Here is an 18,352-nt window from a genome sequence, read left to right as displayed (position 1 = left end):
GTGCCAAACCCACATCCTGCCCTGGCACCGTAGCACCTTGCTTTGACTCTGGGTGTAACGTTGCTGCATGCTGTGGGCTTTTTGTTTTGTTCTAAAGGATGTGTCCCCTCCAGCCTCAGGGATAACTGCTGATACATGTGTGGTTTTCCAGTGGGATCATCTCAAAACTAATTGTACTATTTGTACCATCTAGCATTGCCTCTCTGTGCCCTTCACATATTCACACCGTCTGCTCTGTGTGACAGCCACTGAACTTCACAGCAGTGGCACGTGCAGAGTGCTGCAGGCACCAGCTGTGTGTCAGCACAAGCAACTGCCCCCATCCAGCCCTGGACACAGCAGGGGCTGGGTGCCATTCACTTGTGACAGCACTCGGCTTCTTGGTTTTACCTCTGCAATCCAAGTTTCACCTGCCAAGATGAGGCTGTCACTGAGGATCCCTTTCATTCCCAGCAGAGGAACCAAAGGTATCCAGCTTCCTAGTAGGTGTCTCCGTCCCCATCCACCTATCCTAAAGCAGCTGCTAAAAGGAGACAGACAACATTATGCTCCCATTTCATCCTTATGGGACTGGTGTCTTGCTGGCTGACCCTGGGGGCATGCAGTTTGCAGCAGGTGCCTGGTGTGGTGAACCTGGAATCCATGATGCCATAGGTGAGGTCAAGGGCAAGGGCCAGGAATGCACAGACAAAGCAGTTATGTGTTGTGAGGACTGTAAATGACTTTTTCCTACACTAAAAGCCAGCTCTATAAATACAATGCTCCTGCACGGAAGAGCTTTTTCAACTGCAGCAGTTGCTGTGACGTCTGTCAGCGTTATCTGTTTATGCTGGCATCAGGAAAGCAGGCTGGCTTGGCTTGTACCAACAGGATTGTCTCCTTATCTCTGCGCAGAAGATGCTTGTTTGGGAGGGGTGAGGGATGAGATTGAATTCCCCCACCGCAGGTGCTTGCCCTGTTAAAAGCGAACACGCCGAGCTCCATTAACAACCACCCTTTCCCTTCTCCATTCAGTGCAGGCATTTTGTCACCTGTGCCTACGCCGTCTCCGGTCGCCTTTAAGCAAAACTCATCGATAATTTGTTCCCAGGCTGGGAGAGGCATCTGAAACCACAGCCAAACCCGCAGCGTCACACCCCGGCTTCCGAAGCAGCTCTTTAATGTCTCCCTGCAGGGAGATTGCTCCGTAGCCCCGCTCGGTCCCAGTGACGTAGCAGCCTTATCGCGGCGTGGAAGTCTGGCACCGCCGCCGCTCCCCGCCGTAAGCTAATTACTATGCGGCAAGATGATCAGTTTTCCCCCAGACCAGGTTTCTATTTGTGTGCTGTCAAGTAGAAAATTAACATGGACACAGGCCAGGAATGTTTCACGCCTGAGTGCGCCGGGGCCGGAGGTGGCGAGGGGAAGTCAGGCTGGATTTCTGAATGGCGGCGGTGTGAGATCAGGTGGTGCTGGGTGTCCTTTATGGGAGCAGCAGAGGAGCTGAGGAGATGGGGAAGAACCAGAGCAAAACGCACACAGCCCTTGTGAGCTGCCCGGCTCTGTCTGCTTTGTTCAGAACAAAGCTGGTCGGTGTTTCGTAGAACCATATCATCTTTTGAGTCGGAAGGGACCCTTAAAGGCTGTCTGGTCCCACTCCTTGCACAAACAGGGTCACCCACAGCTCCATCCGTGCTCAGAGCCCCATCCATGACCTTGGCTGTCTGCAGGGACATCCACCACCAATCTGGGCAACCTGTGCCAGTGCCTCACCACCCTTAGCGTAAAAATCTCTCCTTATGTTTCTGCAGAGCAGGTGAGGGCTGAGGGCTGCACAGTTCTGAAGCGGTGTTCATTCATCAGCTGTCACACGGACACTCCTCGCACTGCAGAGCTGGAAGCATGGCTGGAGTCCTGCCGTGCTGCTCCTGGGGTCTGTGCGAACACCCCAACTTTAAGGAATGGTATCGGGGAATTTGCAAGTAGTGCCCAAGAAAAGAAGTTCAGTCATAGTGGAGTTTTCCTTTCCCAGTGTTTCTCGCTGGGAAAGCGGCGTGTTTTGGAGGGTCTTGGTGCTTCTTAATGTCAGGTGGTCACCGCCAGGCAGAGCCGTCACAGCTGCTCCCTGTGCCTGCTGCTTACGGGAGCCCATTGCAGGGATCCCTGCTGGCTGTGGGGCTGCCTGCTCTTTTCTCCCACTGCTTTTAGTCACCAGAGGTCATTAGTGTCTGATTGAGCTATTCAGCTGCAGCTCTGTGGCACCTTTTAGTCATTCCTCAGACATTTATGTACAACGTCCTCCTCCCGGCTCTGATGAGCAAGAGAGGGAGCTGAGGAGCGAAGGCTGATTTCAACCACTGCCTTCCTGAGCTGGGGCGGCTGCTGGAGCCGAGTTTCACAGCTGTGCAGAGAGCTCCTCAGAGATTCCATGGGGGAGGTGGGGGCACAGGTGGGCTGCAGTGCTAATAACTGGGCACCTCGCTCTCGAGATTGCCAAGCATTCTTCCTTGGCTCTGAAAGCCTCCCAGGCCTTCGGAGAGAAAATTGATGGTGAATTCCTCCGGTGCTCGGTGAGTCATCCCAAATCCCCGGTCTCTCAGTAATACTTTGCCAGATGGGTTGAATGTTTCAGTCAACCATCTCTGGAAGGAGCCTCAAGACATTACGCAGCCGGTGCATCTAACGTCTCACAGGCCTTGAACTTGACAAATTTGGGGTTGAGCAACAGGAACATTTTGCTGTCTGCATCTCTCTCAAGGCCTGGTGGCAGAGCTTTGCTCAAGTGTAAGAGAAGGATTTGCATGTAAATATTGAATTGCGTGTGATTTGAAGTCAGGAGATCCACGAGCTCTGGGCTTCATCTGTCACCATAAAGGCAATGCTGGCATGGTGGCTGCGGACAGGGGATGCTGCCAGTGCAGCTGGGTCTGGCCAGGCCTGTGTAGTCATTAATGAAATGTTGCTTCTGCAATAAAGAGATCAATGAGATGGAAGCTCACCATCTGGAAGCTCCGTGATGGTTCTTAACTGATTTTTAAATGGCGAGTCTGCAGCTCTAACCATAACCAGGGCATCTCCCATGTGCTGAGAGGCAAACCACAGGTTGGATGCTGCAAAACCAGTGTTTTAGTTCTACCTCTTAGTATTGGTGACAGTCTGGGGTTTGAGATTTGCCTTAAGAACAAATAAGAGAGATCCATTTGGTGATATCAGAAGGCTTTTGCTGTAGTTTTGCTTGTAGAGACCTCTAAGACCAAGTCCAACCCCAGCCCATTCCACCATGCCCACATCCCTCAGTGCCACATCCCCATGGTTCTGGAATGCCTCTACAGATGGTGACCCCACCATTTCCCTGGGCAGCTGTGCCACTGCAGCACTGCTCTTTTGAAGAAGAAATGTTTCCTGATACCCAATCTGATGTCCCCATGCCATCCTCATGGTCTTCCTGCAGAGATGTGGAATGGAGAGCAGAGAAGGATCCTGCCTTAGCAGAAGTCCAGCGTGTGGCCCCTCGATCTCAGCTTTCAGAAGAAAAGGCTAAGACCTACAGTTTGAGTAGGTGGCTGATAGCAGGGAAGCCTTTAACACTAGTTAAATGGTGAGACCAAAAATACTTCAGAAGAACTGTTCTGTGGTTTAAAAGCAAACATTAAAAAGTTTCTTTGAACCCATCAGAAATGAGGATGTTGATGCAAAGTTTGCTTTGCTAAAACTTAATAAGCAGTTCACTGAGTTATTCGATCAAGATACCAAAATGCCCTTCTAGAGCAGCACTGCTGCATTTGCACCTTGCAAGCACATGGGCATGCAGGGCTGTCAGGCTCCTTGCTGCAGCCCCTGTTGTCCCTCCAGGAGTTAAATACAGGGATTTGGAGGATGCAAAAGATGAGAAGCTTTTCAAATTAGCCAGATTCTAGACCAGGTGAAGGTATTGTAAAGTTAAATTGGCTTCCATAGAATTAAAGGTGTGGTACGTGAGGAGTGGGCTGCAAAGGGGAGATCAGAGGTCTGCCTGTTTGTTACCTGGAGGTGTTTCTCCCATCAGTTCTGTTTATCGAGCAGGAGGGCTGACCACAAGCTGGAGCTTTGTCAGAAGGGGGCTGATCTCTTTGCATTTGCGTCAGATCGGCAGCGCTCCTTCTGACGTGGGCTCTCCTGGCAGAGGCTGGATGTGGCTGCAGGGAAACCAGGGGGTGCTCAGGGCTTTGGGTTGTGCCTTCAGGAATAATCCAGTCTCTGATCTGAATGCGTTCTGTAGCAGAGAAGCGAGTTGGGGAGCTGAAGGGAGACCCTGGGCTTCAAAATGCTTCTTATCGCAGCCGTGATTTGAGATCTCAGACAAATTACCTGTCTGCCTGGGATCTCGGCTCTTCTTGTGGGACGTGGCAATGACAGTACCTCCCTGCCAGGCAGAGGTGTTGTGAAAACAGCAATTTAACAGTGCTGGGAAGCAATCTGTGCGAGAAGGAAGCGAGACTCATTTGACAGAAGAAATAAAGGCTTTTCTCATCCAGGCCCCAAAACAGCATCACATGCACTAAACGCAGGTTGGGGACAATTGCTGCTAGCTGGTTTGGTGCTGTTAATCACTTAGCCCTGACCAGAGAAAGGATTACGAAGTGCTTTGCATAATCATGTAAGTACATAAAGATGTATCTAAATCACAAGTCTAACTGCGACGCTAATTAGCTCTTTGTGGCTGCTGCTGCAGGAGGAGGTCACGAAGTGCTCAACTCTCCCATCCTGTGCTGGGTCCCTCCAGAGACTGCTGAAACATATGGGAAGGATGGCCCTGCAGGAGAGTGCTTCAGAGCTCTTCCTATTTTCTCTTTGCATTTCTCTGAGCGTGTTTTCCAGTGGCTGCCAGAGCATTAGGAGTTCTCTGTAGTTCTCAGTAGAATCTGCTGTTCTAAAAGAATTCAGCATGACTGTGCTTCTTCTCTCTGTTAATCTGAAAATGGAGAGTATCACATTTGGGAGATGCCGGGTAACGTTTCCAAACCCCCCTACTTGTAATTTCCAGAGGCTTTTATCTCCTAGCTAGTTAGGAGCTTTTGAGAAATAAGTTGCCAGTTGTCTAATGTAAAAGATCGTATCTTTGCTGCGGGGATTGATGTAAGGAGTGTTCATTGGCTTCTTAAATTAATAACGTTTCAGATTGCTTTGAAGCGCTCAGGTTTCCTCAGCAATGCTCATGGTGTTGGTTTTTATCCATTTCCTTGGTGCTGATGAGGCACTGTGGTTATCTCACATCCTTTGCTTTTTCCCCATTGTTACCATTGGCTGCAGTTGGTTGGTAGCCATTCACATGAGGCGGCCTCGTGTTTTCCCTGAAGATAAAAAATCCAGCATTGTGAAAACTGTAAATGCCAAAGCAAACTGATCAGAGGTCATGGATGGATGTTCTGTGCATTCTTAACTCGTGTATCATTTTGGAAACGCGATGTGGTTTTCTTGGTTAGCATCCAGTACTCAAGAGAGAAGAAAAAGTTCTCTCATCTCTCCCTTCTGCGAGGTATTTGAAACCATGGGTTTGGCCCTTCCTCATTTAAGTAGGTCGTACCAGTATGAGGAAGTCCCTTTGCTGGGCTCTGGATGGTCACTGGGTGGCTGCCAAGTGCCATTAAATGCTGGCTGTCAAGCTTTGAAGTCAAGAGTGAACAGCAGATTTCACAACGAGGCATTTTCTTACAGCCAGCCAAGTTTCTTCTTGAGTTTGGTGGAGGTCGAGGCAAGAAGTATAAAGGAAAACCTAAAACTTCTCTCTTAGAAGCAGTCTTGAGTCTCCACCAATAGCCACAGGGAAGAAGGGAGTTGTGTTGGCTTGCACACTGCTCTCCAAGTCACCCAACCACGTGTCTTAAGAGTTCCAAAATGTGAGCTTTGTGATCCCTGAATGATGGCCTTTGAATGCCCCTCATGCTCTGGCAGCATCAGTCTGATCACAGGAGATGTGCACGGGAGGTTCTCAGAGCCTTGGCTGCCCCAAATTCCAGAGGCTGGCTTGGGATTCGCTGCTAGTCTGGATAAAGTCCTTGACACTTCAGCAAGTACCATTTCCTGTCCCACTGCCTGCAGGAACCAGGAATCTTTTGCTCAGCACCCTTGAAGGACAACTCTACCCAGCAGAGACCCTACAACCAATTCAGGTGCCACGAAGTCCTTACCCAACTGAGATCCTACAGTGATTCGGGTGCCACGATGTCCCTATCCAACTGAGATCCTACAGTGATTTGGGTGCCCATGCAGTGAGCCCGGTGCTCAAAGCAAAGCATGGAGCAAGGCAGTCAGTTCCGTAACACTTGGCAGAGCTCTGACTGCCAGCAGAACTGCAGTTGGCACATGGGTGGTTGGAGGCAATTTGGAAGGTTCAGCTGATGTGGGTTCATGATGCCTGGCACGCAAGGCTCTGGTAACTGCTTCTAAGATATGGATTGAGGGGGAAGGAAGCTGTGAGATGCTACATGCCCCGACTGCACTGCTTCGGGATGGATTTCAGTGGTTGCCAAAAGATGTGGAGGCCTGTGTAGAGATAATTCTCTCGTGTGCCTCGGTAAGTCTCTGCTATGGAAATTTTATGAACTATTAGTTGCTCTTTAATGAGCCTGAAAACAATCTCATTTTCACTTAGTTCTGTGCCCAGCGAGCCATGCTGAAGGAATCTTTGAGGATACTCGGGCTCTGCTGCTGCACTGCAATATTTCTGTGTGGCAGAGCTGAGTCAGAAGGGTGTATTTATGGGCTTTGCATAGCAAGGTCACGGGCAGGGGGCTGCATGTGGGCAGTGAAAGCTGATCTCCTCCATCCTCCTTCAGGGCCAGAAATGTTTAACCCTGATACCGTGGTCACCTTCCACCATCCTCTGTGTGCTTGTTTGTTTGTTTTTAATTTCTTTTTGCAGTTTAAATGTTACAGTAAAAAGATTTGGGGGTTTTATCAGTAGGCTTCGCCGTTATTCAGCCACCACCAAAAGGAGAGAGCAAAAGGCTATGAAATGAACGGGCAGGCGGTGCCAGAAGATGTGTCATCAAAGATTGCAGCAAGGGATGCTTCCAAAAAGCCTCAGCTGGCCGTGGGTTCTGCCCAGCAGGTGTGATCCAAGCCCCTGTGCTCCCAGATTGTTCAAACGGAACTCACTGCTAAGTTTGGTGTGGAATGTTTAACATTCAGAAGCCCATTTGAAAAGCAACCGATGATGGCTTTGGAAATCGAAAAGCTTCTTGTGACAGCTTCTGGCTGTACCCTTCCATTCCCGTGTGTTATTTCTTTTGTGGTACTTGTGGAACGATGTTGCTTTTCGCTGGGGTTTGACTTTGAGCTGTAGGTACACGTGCTGTAAATCAGAGCAGCAAGGCACCCCTGGGGGTGTTCAGGGATGCGGCCCTGCACTGCTGCCTGATTAAGTGGTTGGCAACCCTGCCTGCAGCAGGAGGGTTGGAACTGGATGATCTTTGAGGTCCCTTCCAACCCAAGTTATTATATGACGATGCTGTGATTGGGAAGAGAACTGGTGCCTTCCTTTCAGTACTGTTAGACATTACGGATGGCTTCTCCAGCCCTTATTCTGGCGTGACTTGTGAACAGACAAAGTGGCTTGTTAGTTTAATAGCTCTCATTCTCTTACTTCTTGCACGTTGATGCTGTCCTGACAGAAGCCAGCAGCTTCGCCCTGCTCTGTTGTCTATTGTTTGGGCTTTGCGTTCATACAAAATGGTGATAATCTCACAATGGAAATGACTTCTTCGTGATTTATAGGCAGTCATTCGTGCCCCACGGAGCTTTTATTCCGTTCAGCAGTGCCTTCTGACTTCTGCTTCTCTCATGGGTGAAGGCAGCCTGGCTGCTGGCTGTCAGCCTGCTTTTAATTCCACATTTCAACACCCCGTTTCTTTCCCAGTTGTGTCACACTGATTGTAAAACATCCTTCCTTCACCCTGCCTGTGATTTCCTGATACTCTCTGACTACAGAGAAGCGCCTTTGTATTCATAGCATCCCAGTGAATTCTGTAGGCTGGGTCTGTTGCTGTTTGGGTTCTGAGCAGCTGAAGTGAATCCTGAGCTCAGCCCCAATTGCTGCGCATCATTTTGCTTCACTGGGCTCTTGCTGCATTTCAGCACAGTTCCTTTCAGAGAAAACTAAGCTACAGGCTGTGTTCCAGAGGCAGATCCAGCCCAGACACCAAGGTCTGAATGCACAGCGCTTTGCCCAGCATCAGACCAAGCATGCAGTGGAGAGGAGGGAAATTTTGGCCCAGGGAACCAAAATTCAGCACAATGCAGGTGCATGGGCTGAGCACCAAGGGATCCCATCTGCTGCTCTGCTCCTGCCTCACCAGGTCGGTCCCTAAGAAGTCTGTGCAGCAGCTCGTACCTCCCACCTGCCTGCCTTCCCCTTTCCAAATGCAGATCCCTATTCTGCAGCACGATGGAGCCTCGTGGATGGGCTCTGCCCTCTGCTCTGTAAGCAGCACATTGCTGCCTTTCTCTCCCTGCTTTTTTCTGCATCCATGTGTTGAATTTCCAGCTCTGCTAGGATCTGATGGTCCAATGGTCATAATCCTAAATGCTTGGCTTCCGTACCTGAACCCAATGGCTGCTTCTTGGGATATCTTCATGAGAGCTTTTCCCTTCGAAAAAAGCTTCTTGCTTTGAAGATGTTCCTGCAGTGCTGGAGCTAGCGGGATGCCTCCAAAATCTCATTGAGGCATTTCACCTCCTGCCTGCTCCTTTCCATCTTTCTGAAACTGTGGATGCCCCTGGAGGTGCCCAAGGCCAGGTTGGATGGGGTCCTGGGCAGCCTGATCTGGTGGGTGGCAGCCCTACCCATGACAGGAGTGGGTGGAATGTGAGGTCCCTTCCAACCCAACCATTCCGTAGTTCATTTGAAGGACAGTGATTCTGTGCAAGAAGTTTTGCTATGAGCATGGCTTGATGACGACAGAGGTGCTTCAAGAGGCAGCACTGCGTGGGACCCCAGGAGCACGGGGCTGCCAACTGCATCATCAGTCTTGTTAATGGCTCGAACCCATCGGCCTCAAACGAGGAGGAGCTGGCACTTCACTAGGGCCACTTAATAGCTCTGAGATTAATGGGGGCAGCACACAATGCTCCGCTGCAACCTCAGCTGCCTTCTTTTAAAATCCACGCATTTCCCAAGAGTTTGAGGGAGAAAAAAAAAAGGAGGGGCTGTTTAACCAGTTCTAATCGAGGTGGTTTTAAAACCATAATCTGAATTACTGTGTTGTCGTTGGCTCTGAGGATTCTTCTTCAGCTTTGATTTCACTTTTGCTTGAGTTCTGTGCTGCAGGTGGAGTGGCTCTGCTGTTTTATTGCCACTGTCTGTATTTCACATCCCAGTGTCTCTGCTAATGAGCCCTGGGGATTTGGGGGCAAGGTGTTGATGCAAGTGATGGTTTGCTGCAGGTCAGAGATCCGGCTCCCCTGGACAGGAATCACAGAACTGTTTGAGTTGGAAGGGACCCTTAAAGGCCGTCTGATCCCACTCCCTGCACTGAACAGGAACACCCACAGCTCCATCAGTGCTCAGAGCCCCATCCAGCCTGACCTTGGCATGCTCATCCAGCACCTCTTTGGGCAACCTGTGCCAGTGCCTCAGTACTCTTAGCATAAAAATCCTTCTCCTTATATCCAGTGTAAGGATCAGGAGGAGGGATTGGCTGGAGCTCTGGTGCTGAAGCATCTTGTAAGTACTGCAGCGTGCATTGGGGAACGCATCGCAGCTCCTCAACATGCTCCTGGTGGTGAGGTGGCCTCAGGTGCACGAGCAGGAAGGGGTTGTGCCAGGCACTGCACGGTGGGGACACGGCCGTTCCTGGAGAGCCATTTCCAAGTGCCACGGTTTCCAGGAACTGGCTGGAGGCTCTGAGATTAATCGTAGAAGCATAGAGTGGCGTAGGGTGGAAGGGACCTCAGAGATCAGCCGGTCCCACCCCCTGCTGTGGGAAAGGGGAGGAGAGGGCTGCGGAATCTGTCCTGCTGTCCGTGCCCACCGGCTGCAGGGACAGCAGTGCCGTGATGCTGAGTCCTTCCTCTGCTGATGACTAATGTCTGCATATGTGAGTAATTAGATAAGGTGAGGGGGGAGGCTGCTGGCACAGACCTGTCTTGCTGCAGGATGCAGTGGGGTTCATTAGAAGAGGAAGACGAGGACCAGAGGCACACAGAGCCTCCATTCAATGAGGAAATTGGATTGCGGCTGCAGAGCCCACTTGTCGAGCTGGAGTGGAGCTGAGCTCATTTCTAGGAGCACCGGGACGCAGCTGCTGGGCTCTAGAGCCCTTCAGTTCCTGGTAGAGGTGCCTGCAGCTGGGCTGCCTGCTCCAGAGAGCTCACCTTTGGTTTTCTTCTGAGCTCCCAGATGTGTTCACTGCCGTTCCCTTCGTCTCTGCCTTGCAGCTTTTCTCAGCACAGAGGACAGGGCAGATGAAACACTGCATTAAAGCTCTATTGTTCTCCTCACAGGCGTTGGCACGAGGAACTACTACAGGAAGATCGGCTACGAGCTGGAGGGGCCATACATGGTGAAAAGGCTGCAGTGAACCCAGCAGGTCCTCACCCCACCTGCTGCAAGGAGAGGACGTGGCTGATCCAGGAGTAAAGCTCACGGTGCTGGTTGGAGGCTGAAAACCAAAGCCTGCCAGCTGCAAAGGACTTGTTTGTGCCCATGGCAGCAAATGAGGAGCACGGTTCTCCTGAGGTGTGCTTTGCTCCAGGAGGGGTGGTGGACATCACACACACATCCAGGGCTGCCTTTGCTGCATTGCTATGTGGGACTGAATCACAGGTGAACTGAAGGGCACCCTATAAGGCAGCCCAGTGTGGAAAAGTGTCCATTATTTCTAGGATGCTGCCATTGGACCTTTAATATGCATTGAAATTGTGTGGATTATTGTGCAACATAAATGAATTCCTGCTCTGTGCCTACTTACTTATTTACAGTGCCACGGCTGCTTTTTGTCCATCCCAAGCAGTGCACTTTGATCCTTCTAGGAGGCTATCAGGGGTTGGAAGCCACTGTCCACCTTGCTGGTGGTAGGGTTGGAGATTGAAACTTATCTTAAGCCTCTGTGGGGTCACAGTCACATTCGTGTCTCCGAGGCTCCAGTCCAATCTCCTTTAAAGCAGGTTCAAGCAGGTGAGGTTGCTCAGCATCCTGTTCAGCCAATGCTTAAATACCTCTGTGGCATAAAGCCTACAACACGTAGGTCCCTGTTTCAGCATTTGACGCCTTGTATGGTGAAAAGATTGGGAAAATAGCTTTGGCACTTTGCAACTTGTGCCATTGCCCTGTGACCTGTCACTGTGCACCTCTGGTCCCCTTCTTCTCTTTGCACATTCTCCTCACCCATACCCTACACCATAACTGGCCTCCATTGGCCTCCCTCCAGTTCTTTTCATCTCCACTCTCAATGTTCTGTTCCTCCATCCTGTAACTCAGTGCCCTGGGCACAAGAATGCTGTGCAGCAGCAGGGGCAGAAGCCTTGTTCAGGGCAAGGTGTCCAGCAGCCCTTGTTCTCCCTTATCCATATGCTGCTTCGGGACAGGATTAATTCATCAGGAGATGATGAAAGGTGCCACTGGTAACTGGGACACGTTAAGCTTCTGCTGCCACAAAGCACAGGAGATGAAAATGGATGCACTGCAATTTCTGTGCTGAATCCCTAGTGTTCTCCCCAGAACGGGGCTGTTCTGGTGCTGCCGTGCGTTGTGAATCACACTGACATGCTCAGCTCCACCAGCCTTCATTTCCAGGTAAGCAAAGCTCAGCACTTGGTATCGGGAAGCTCAGCCCTCTGGCAAAGCCAGGAGATGCCTGGGGGAGTGCAGTGGGGCTGTGGGCACCGAGTGGGGCTCAGCAGTGCTGAGCTGCTGGCACCAACCTCACTGCAAAGAGCCGTCCGTGCTCATGTTTTCAGCCAGGCCATTCCCTCCGAGGCATTAGTGCTGTCTGGTGACAAATTTCACACTTTGAGGTGAAGTGCAGCTGTTTGGGACCTGTAATTTGCACTTTGCTGCCTGCCTGTCATGTGGGCTGCACCGCCGGAGGGCTCAGAGGAGATTGAAGGCTGCTTCGACACACATTGCACCATTTGAAGCCTTTATGTTGGTATTAAAAGAAGCAAGCCTCACAGAAGCCTTTTTCTGCAAAACAATGTCGTAAGATTTTGATTATAAATTGTAAATTTAATAAGCATGCACTGAATATAACAACACATCAGGTCTTTGCTAGCAGACAGCAGCACTGTGCAATAAAACCGGTGCTTAACGATGGCTGTGCTGAGGAGTGCTCAGTGCACAGGGACGAGGCATAGAGCAGGGAGCAGCACCCGAGGGTGGCAGTGTCCCCACGTCCCCCCTGTGAGGATTCTTTGAGTTGGCCAAAACATTCTCTTTCACGTTACCCTGAAAGGTTGGGTCATTACATCATTTTGTTGACTCTTCATTTGAGCAGCATCTGCGGCAGAACAGGTAGCTCCTTCCAGTGGGGGAAGAAATCAGCTAATTGCATCCTGCAATTAATTGCAAAAGGGAGCGCTGCTTTCAAAGCCAGGAGCAGTCACACTTTGCTGCAGGTGGTTGTCGTGGGCAGCCCTGCCTCGTCCTGTGGTGTCCCAGCACAGCACCTTCTGCATGGGACTCAGTGAGAGTGCAGGGATGCCTGGAGGAAACAAAACACATCGGGGTGAGTGGGGTGGACAGGCTGCTGCAGCTCCCTCTCCCTCCAAAGTTAGAGGCAAAAGCATTAGGTGAAGCAAACCGAAGCTTAAGCAAACCAGTCGTAAGTTGAGCAAAGTCAAGATAATGGGATTTGCCCTTTGTAAAACCAAAGGACAGAGGCTGCTCCCACAGCTGTGGCAAGGCAGCCCAGGGTAGGAAGGCTCCGAGTTGGATTTCTGCACGTTGAAGGGCAAAATCTCATCAACCCATTGCAGCCTGGGTCAGGGTTTGCAGGCTGATGCTGTCCAAGAGGAAAGCACCAGGAAGGGCTGTGCCTCCCTACCTGCACCCATCGCAGGCAATAGGAAAAGCAAACAAGAAGCCATAAGGAAAGCAAGTTGTTAATGGTGCTGCTGCAGCACTCATGGCCTGGGGTGCACGCACTGCTTCCCTGACTGCAGCTCTGTGCTTTCTCATCTGCAAAGCGGCCCTGCCAGCTTCAATATTTCTCTTGCTTCTATTTATATGCCTTTCTTCGTTGCTTGAAAATTACCTCCTGCCCTGCCTTGGTAGCGCTGGAGCGCTTCACAAGTGGCTGCTAAGTGCACCTCTTGGCACAAGGGCTGCACAGTGGGTTCCTTTCCTGCTGCCCCCAGCTTTTGCCCCCTGCTGTGAGCGAGCTCTGAATGAGCAGCACAGGGAGAGGCAGGGATGTGCCTGCGTTTCTGCAGCAGCTCCAGGCCCCTCTGCTTTCTCCCTGTGTCACCATCGCACCGAGACACCCTGCTGCTGCTGCTCCTCCCTGCTCCAGTGCCCAGCCCCAGCCTGAAGAATCCCACAGGCACCACTGCAGCAAAGAAGTGCGTGCACCTGCACAACCCCTCATGCTGCATCCCCAGAGCAGCGCTGTGAGCAGCAGGTTGTCTTGATGGCTGTCATGTTGCAATACCCCTGCTCTGGAACAGGTTGCCCAAGGAGGCTGTGGATGCCCCATCCCTGCAGGCATTCAAGGCCAGGCTGGATGTGGCTCTGGGCAGCCTGGGCTGCTGGTTGGTGACCTGCACACAGCAGGGGGTTGGAACTGGATGAGCACTGTGGGCCTTTGCAACCCAGGCCATTCTGTGATTCTATGATTTAATGATTCTGTGATTCTCTCCGCCTGCAGCTTTGTTGGCTGAAGTGGTTTCTGCCCCCAGCTGCTCCCTCCAGCTATCTGCCATGTGAGGCACGGGGAATGAGGTGAACACAGTGATCCAGCAACCCTTTCATGCAAAAGAGAGAGAACAGCTCCAGGAGGAGGGTGTCCGATTGCACCCTGAGTAACACCAAATGTAAGAGCAGCTGGGAGATGCCACCCCCCCAAAAAAAACCCAAAACAATGAGAAGTTCAAGCCTCAGGTGGCCAAGATGAAGAACCTCTTACAGAACATCCACAACTTGAATAGCACAGCAGCACCAGAGAGCTGTGGGTACCCCATCCCTGGAGGTGCCCAAGGCCATGGAGAGGTCCCTGGGCGGCCTGAGCTGGTGGGGGGCACACAGCCCTCAGCAGGGGTTATAGGGCTGGAGGGGCTTTAAGGCCCCTTCCAACCCAACCATTCAGTGGCTCTATGAAACGAAGCACCATGTCTAAGGAGATGACTATCGGAAGGCAGCTGAGCTGCTTTGCTGTCATTCACATTAAAGACAATCTATACATGCAGCAGGCCCATCTATATTTGAAAGGGTTGAATTCAGCAGAACAAATGTCGTTCAGCTTGGGGGGAAATGAAGAATATCCATTTTTGGCTTCAAGTTGGCACCTCCTGTGTCCAGCTGGTCACCCAGAGCCACACTTAGCTGCGCCGCTTCCTGGAACCCCAGCAGCTCTATCCATTAAGAAAAAAAGTGAACTGGAAACAAACAAATAGAAAAAAGAAAACAACAAAAAAAAAGACAACCCAGAAATACCTAAAGCCACCAGGCAGTGGAAAGTCTTCTGCCCTAAAAGCAGCAGGCACTGAGTGCAGTAGGAGCAGTGATGCAGGGCAGCACCCTGTGCCCAAGGAGCGATGCCCTCCTGCCAGCGTGGGATTTGTTCTTTGCTGGCATCCTCGGTGTGGCAGCAGGAGGGGCTGCCTCCTGCCTTTGGTGCAATAAGCCGTCGTGTCAGGGGCTCAGGGAATGTGCCACGACTCTGTAAGGAAAGAAAATTAAATGAAGAGGAGCAGGAGACAGAAAGGAGCTTGATTTAAAAAAAATACGGTCGTCACAATCAGCTCTGTTTAATGAGAATAGGAAGCAAGCGGTTTGAAAAAGAAAGCAACAAAAAACAAAGCCAGACCTGAGGTAAGCAGCAGCACAAAGTCCTTGGGCTCCTTGAGTCCTTTCCCAGGCGGAGGAAGTGGTTTGCCATCGATTTATTGACACTGCTGCCTGTCTCCCCTGCCCTGTCTCAGGGGTGTGCGTTTGCTCCAGGCGAGTTCTGGCAAGTGCTGCAGCACCCACTGATGTTTCCTGGGTGCCAAAGTCAGATCCCAGCCCCTTCTGCAGCCCTGTGAGGGCTCAGTGCCTCCCACAGCCCTTTCAGATCTCCTCCTGGCTGAGGAAATTCAAGCTCCCACATCCTCCTGCAGGAGCACCTGTGGGAGATTCTTCCTCCTCCCCTCACACTGGGACCCTTCAACCCCCCATCACTGCGTGTAGCGAAGCAGTTGGAGAATTTCTTTCCCATGGGTTTATTTTCTTGAAGTAAATCCTGATGCTGTCTGGGTTGGCAGCTTCTCTAGGTTGGCTGGGATGAGGGGAGGTTGTAAAGAGGAGGTGGTAAGGGCACGAAACCAGGTCCTGATCCCAGCATGGCGTGTGTGTCACCTGTTATACAGGGCTGGAATCCACATCACAGCTCAGCTTACACGAGGCATCCACAAAGCTAGTAGGAAAACTGCTGTCTCACTGATTAAAAAGATGCAAGAGGGAAAACATTGACAAGTTGTGTGTATTAAACCCATGTCTTATTGCTACCACACCAGTCCATGCTCAAATGGAGGCTCTCACCTCCCTCTGGCCTGGCCTGCCAGTCAGTTGGACTGCTCGGAGGTGTGAATAATGCCACAGACTACACATTGTTTCCATTTAAAACCAATTTAATCTAAATTCTCTGATCCTGCAGCTCTGTGAGAATAAAGGAGAGCTTAAAGGGAGAAAACCACTGCTTCTGACTTCAAAAAGCCTCAGCAAAATCAATTAAGAGTGTATGAAGAATCCTGAAAGAACAACAGGGACTGACAGATCGAACTATGCAGGCTCATTACCTTTTCACATCCAACTCTTGATGATGTTCCAGCACAACATCAGCCAGGGCACGTGGGTGTCTTTACGTTTTGGCTGCAAGTACCTGTATCATGCTTTGCAAATAGAATGCAAATACACTGGTTGTGCTCTGTGTGCTACAGAAGCAGACTCCTTTGAGGGGAAGGCAGCAGCTATTTAGTGGAACAAAGGAGAAATGTATGCAAAGTTTGGGAGGAGAGAGGAGTAACACAGTAGTTCATCTAAGAATGTGAACTGAGTGCCAAAGGCACGACTGCCTGCTGAGGCTGCCACAAACACTGGCTTTCTGAGTAGGAAATTGTCTTTACCCTCCAGTGGATGAAGCAGCAAGGGTGGGCTTCGTTCCTGAGGTAGGTTAGGCCATGCCCATAGCTAGCTGCCTCTGCAAAACTGTCCTTCCAGGTTGGGTCTGTGTACCACGCACCTGGGTCACTGCACACACACTTGAATGCTTCGCTCTTCCCTCTCCATCCCAAAGAAATCCAGTTGCTCACCTCAGCCCTCTGCTCAGGCAGTGTTTCTGGCCGAGGAATCAGGATCACGCAGGGATGGGCACTTGGTGAAACAGATCCCAACAGCACATGCTGCAGAATTGGCTCCGGCTCGTCGCTCCCTCCTGCCCTGACTGCACGCATGGGTTGGTAGGTTGCTCTCCTTATCTCATCTGCAGCCCCTGCTGAGATGAGGCACTCAATCCAACCCACTCCCATGCCCTCTTCAGACGATGCATCTCTCAAGCTGCCCCACCTGCATGTTGGTTGCCTTAGATAACTGCTTGGTGACAGGCATCCAGAGTGCCTTCATTATTCTCTGTGATAAACAGACCTGGGCATTTATTTCCCCAGAATCTTCCCAGAAACTGTAATAGTAGCAGCTACTATGCTGTATTTAACAAGCACGGAAAAAAGACCTTCTGCTTCTGCTGGCTGCTGAGATGAGCTGGAATTTGTGATTAATGGAGGGTGCTGCTGATGAATAATTTGGATGCGGCACTTAATCTGAGAGAGAAACAGAACAGCATCAAACCAACTTCATCCTGACTGGGACAGCAGCAAGTATTTAATTCTTGCCTTGACAAATTCAGCCCCTAGATACCTTCTGTCTCTGTAAGTGGTGATTTTCGTCCTGTTGAAAGTTAACTAGTCTGAAGCATCCTTAACCCAAAGCAATCACTTGAAGCGCCTGCCTGTGATGGACAAATGGCATTCAGAGGCTGTTCTAACCAACTGCTCTGATGCACACCAGGCTCGTCACAGGAGAGAAAAATGAGGAACAACTCACCCATTTCTCCCAGTCACAGCAGAACAAAGCTTCACCCTCACTGCCTGTTCTCCTGAAACAAAGCTGAATCATAGGTCCACATTCCTCTCCGTTCTTTTTTTTCTTCAAGAGAGATTGGCTGCAGATGATAAATGGTGCATCCTTTAGTCACCAGCATCTGTGCTCTGACCTAGGGAAGAAACAACAGCACCAGAGCACACGAGCAGGGTGCTGAGCACCCGCTGCAGCCCCCTTACCCTGGGCAGCACTGCTCTCCTGAGTGCACTTAGAGTCAATCCAGCAGCTATTGCCACCACCGAAGCAGTAGTGGCTTTCACACAGCTGCAGCTACTTGGCCACAACAGGAGGGATACACAAAAATATTGGGGGTTTGATGTTTTCCTGGGCCCCCCCGAAGGGCTTTGAGCAGGAAGACAAGCTGCTCAGAGCTAGCAGCAGTGTAGGAACCCCCTGAATGCGAGGGATTCACACAGTCCCATTTTATTCCGTTCCCTCCTGGTTACAGACACTGCACTTACCCTTCAGCTCACTACTGAACAGCAAGCTTGTTTCCAAAGAGCTACACCCAGCAGCTCTAAGTTCCCCCCCACTTTCCCCAGGCAGTCATTTAAATTAGAGGTTGTCATTGCAGATGTTCATTTAGCAATTCACTAGGTGTGAGACCCACTCAGTTATCATTGCATATGACACTTTCTTTTTTAAGAAGAGGCACTAAGTATTACTGTGCACTAATGCATTAGGAAGAAAACCACAACGAAAACAAGCACAAAACACACAGCATTTTATTAATTTATAAGGTACAGAGACTCAAGTGGTGTACATGTTGCTAAAAAAACATCAGCAGCCGTGAGCATGATATCCTAGCATGGCAAAACAAGGAGGAAAAGGAGTAAACAACTATTCTCACACCCCACATTTCCTCCATGTGGAGAAAGGGCACACAAACCTACCCACATTGCAGACAAAGGGCCTGGAATCAAGTTATCCTGCAGGGCCAGAAGCACTCGCCTGCTCTGACAGCAGGGAGCAGAGAAGAGGCAATGGGTGCAGCAGTTATGGGACGGGCAAGAGAAAGATGAAGAACTCATACTTCAGCAGCTC

The 18,352-nt window shown here is 50.7% G+C and overlaps 1 protein-coding gene across 1 annotated transcript in view; it reads left to right on the top strand.

Moving 5' to 3' along the window:
* Positions 1–10,538, top strand: part of ELP3 (elongator acetyltransferase complex subunit 3) — a gene marked incomplete at both ends in the record, with an annotated part of 86,263 nt that extends 75,725 nt beyond the window's left edge. Inside the window, one exon of the mRNA XM_079550403.1 lies at positions 10,462–10,538. Within this exon, the coding sequence (XP_079406529.1) occupies positions 10,462–10,538 (77 nt within the window). The remainder of the gene's footprint in view (positions 1–10,461) is intronic.
* Between the last annotated feature and the right edge of the window lie 7,814 nt (positions 10,539–18,352).

The sequence above is a fragment of the Tetrao urogallus genome (genome assembly GCF_951394365.1).
Source record: "Tetrao urogallus genome assembly, chromosome: 2".
Lineage (NCBI taxonomy): Eukaryota > Metazoa > Chordata > Aves > Galliformes > Phasianidae > Tetrao > Tetrao urogallus.
Note: the sequence above shows the minus strand (reverse complement) of the source record. Positions and strands in the feature narration are given on the sequence as shown.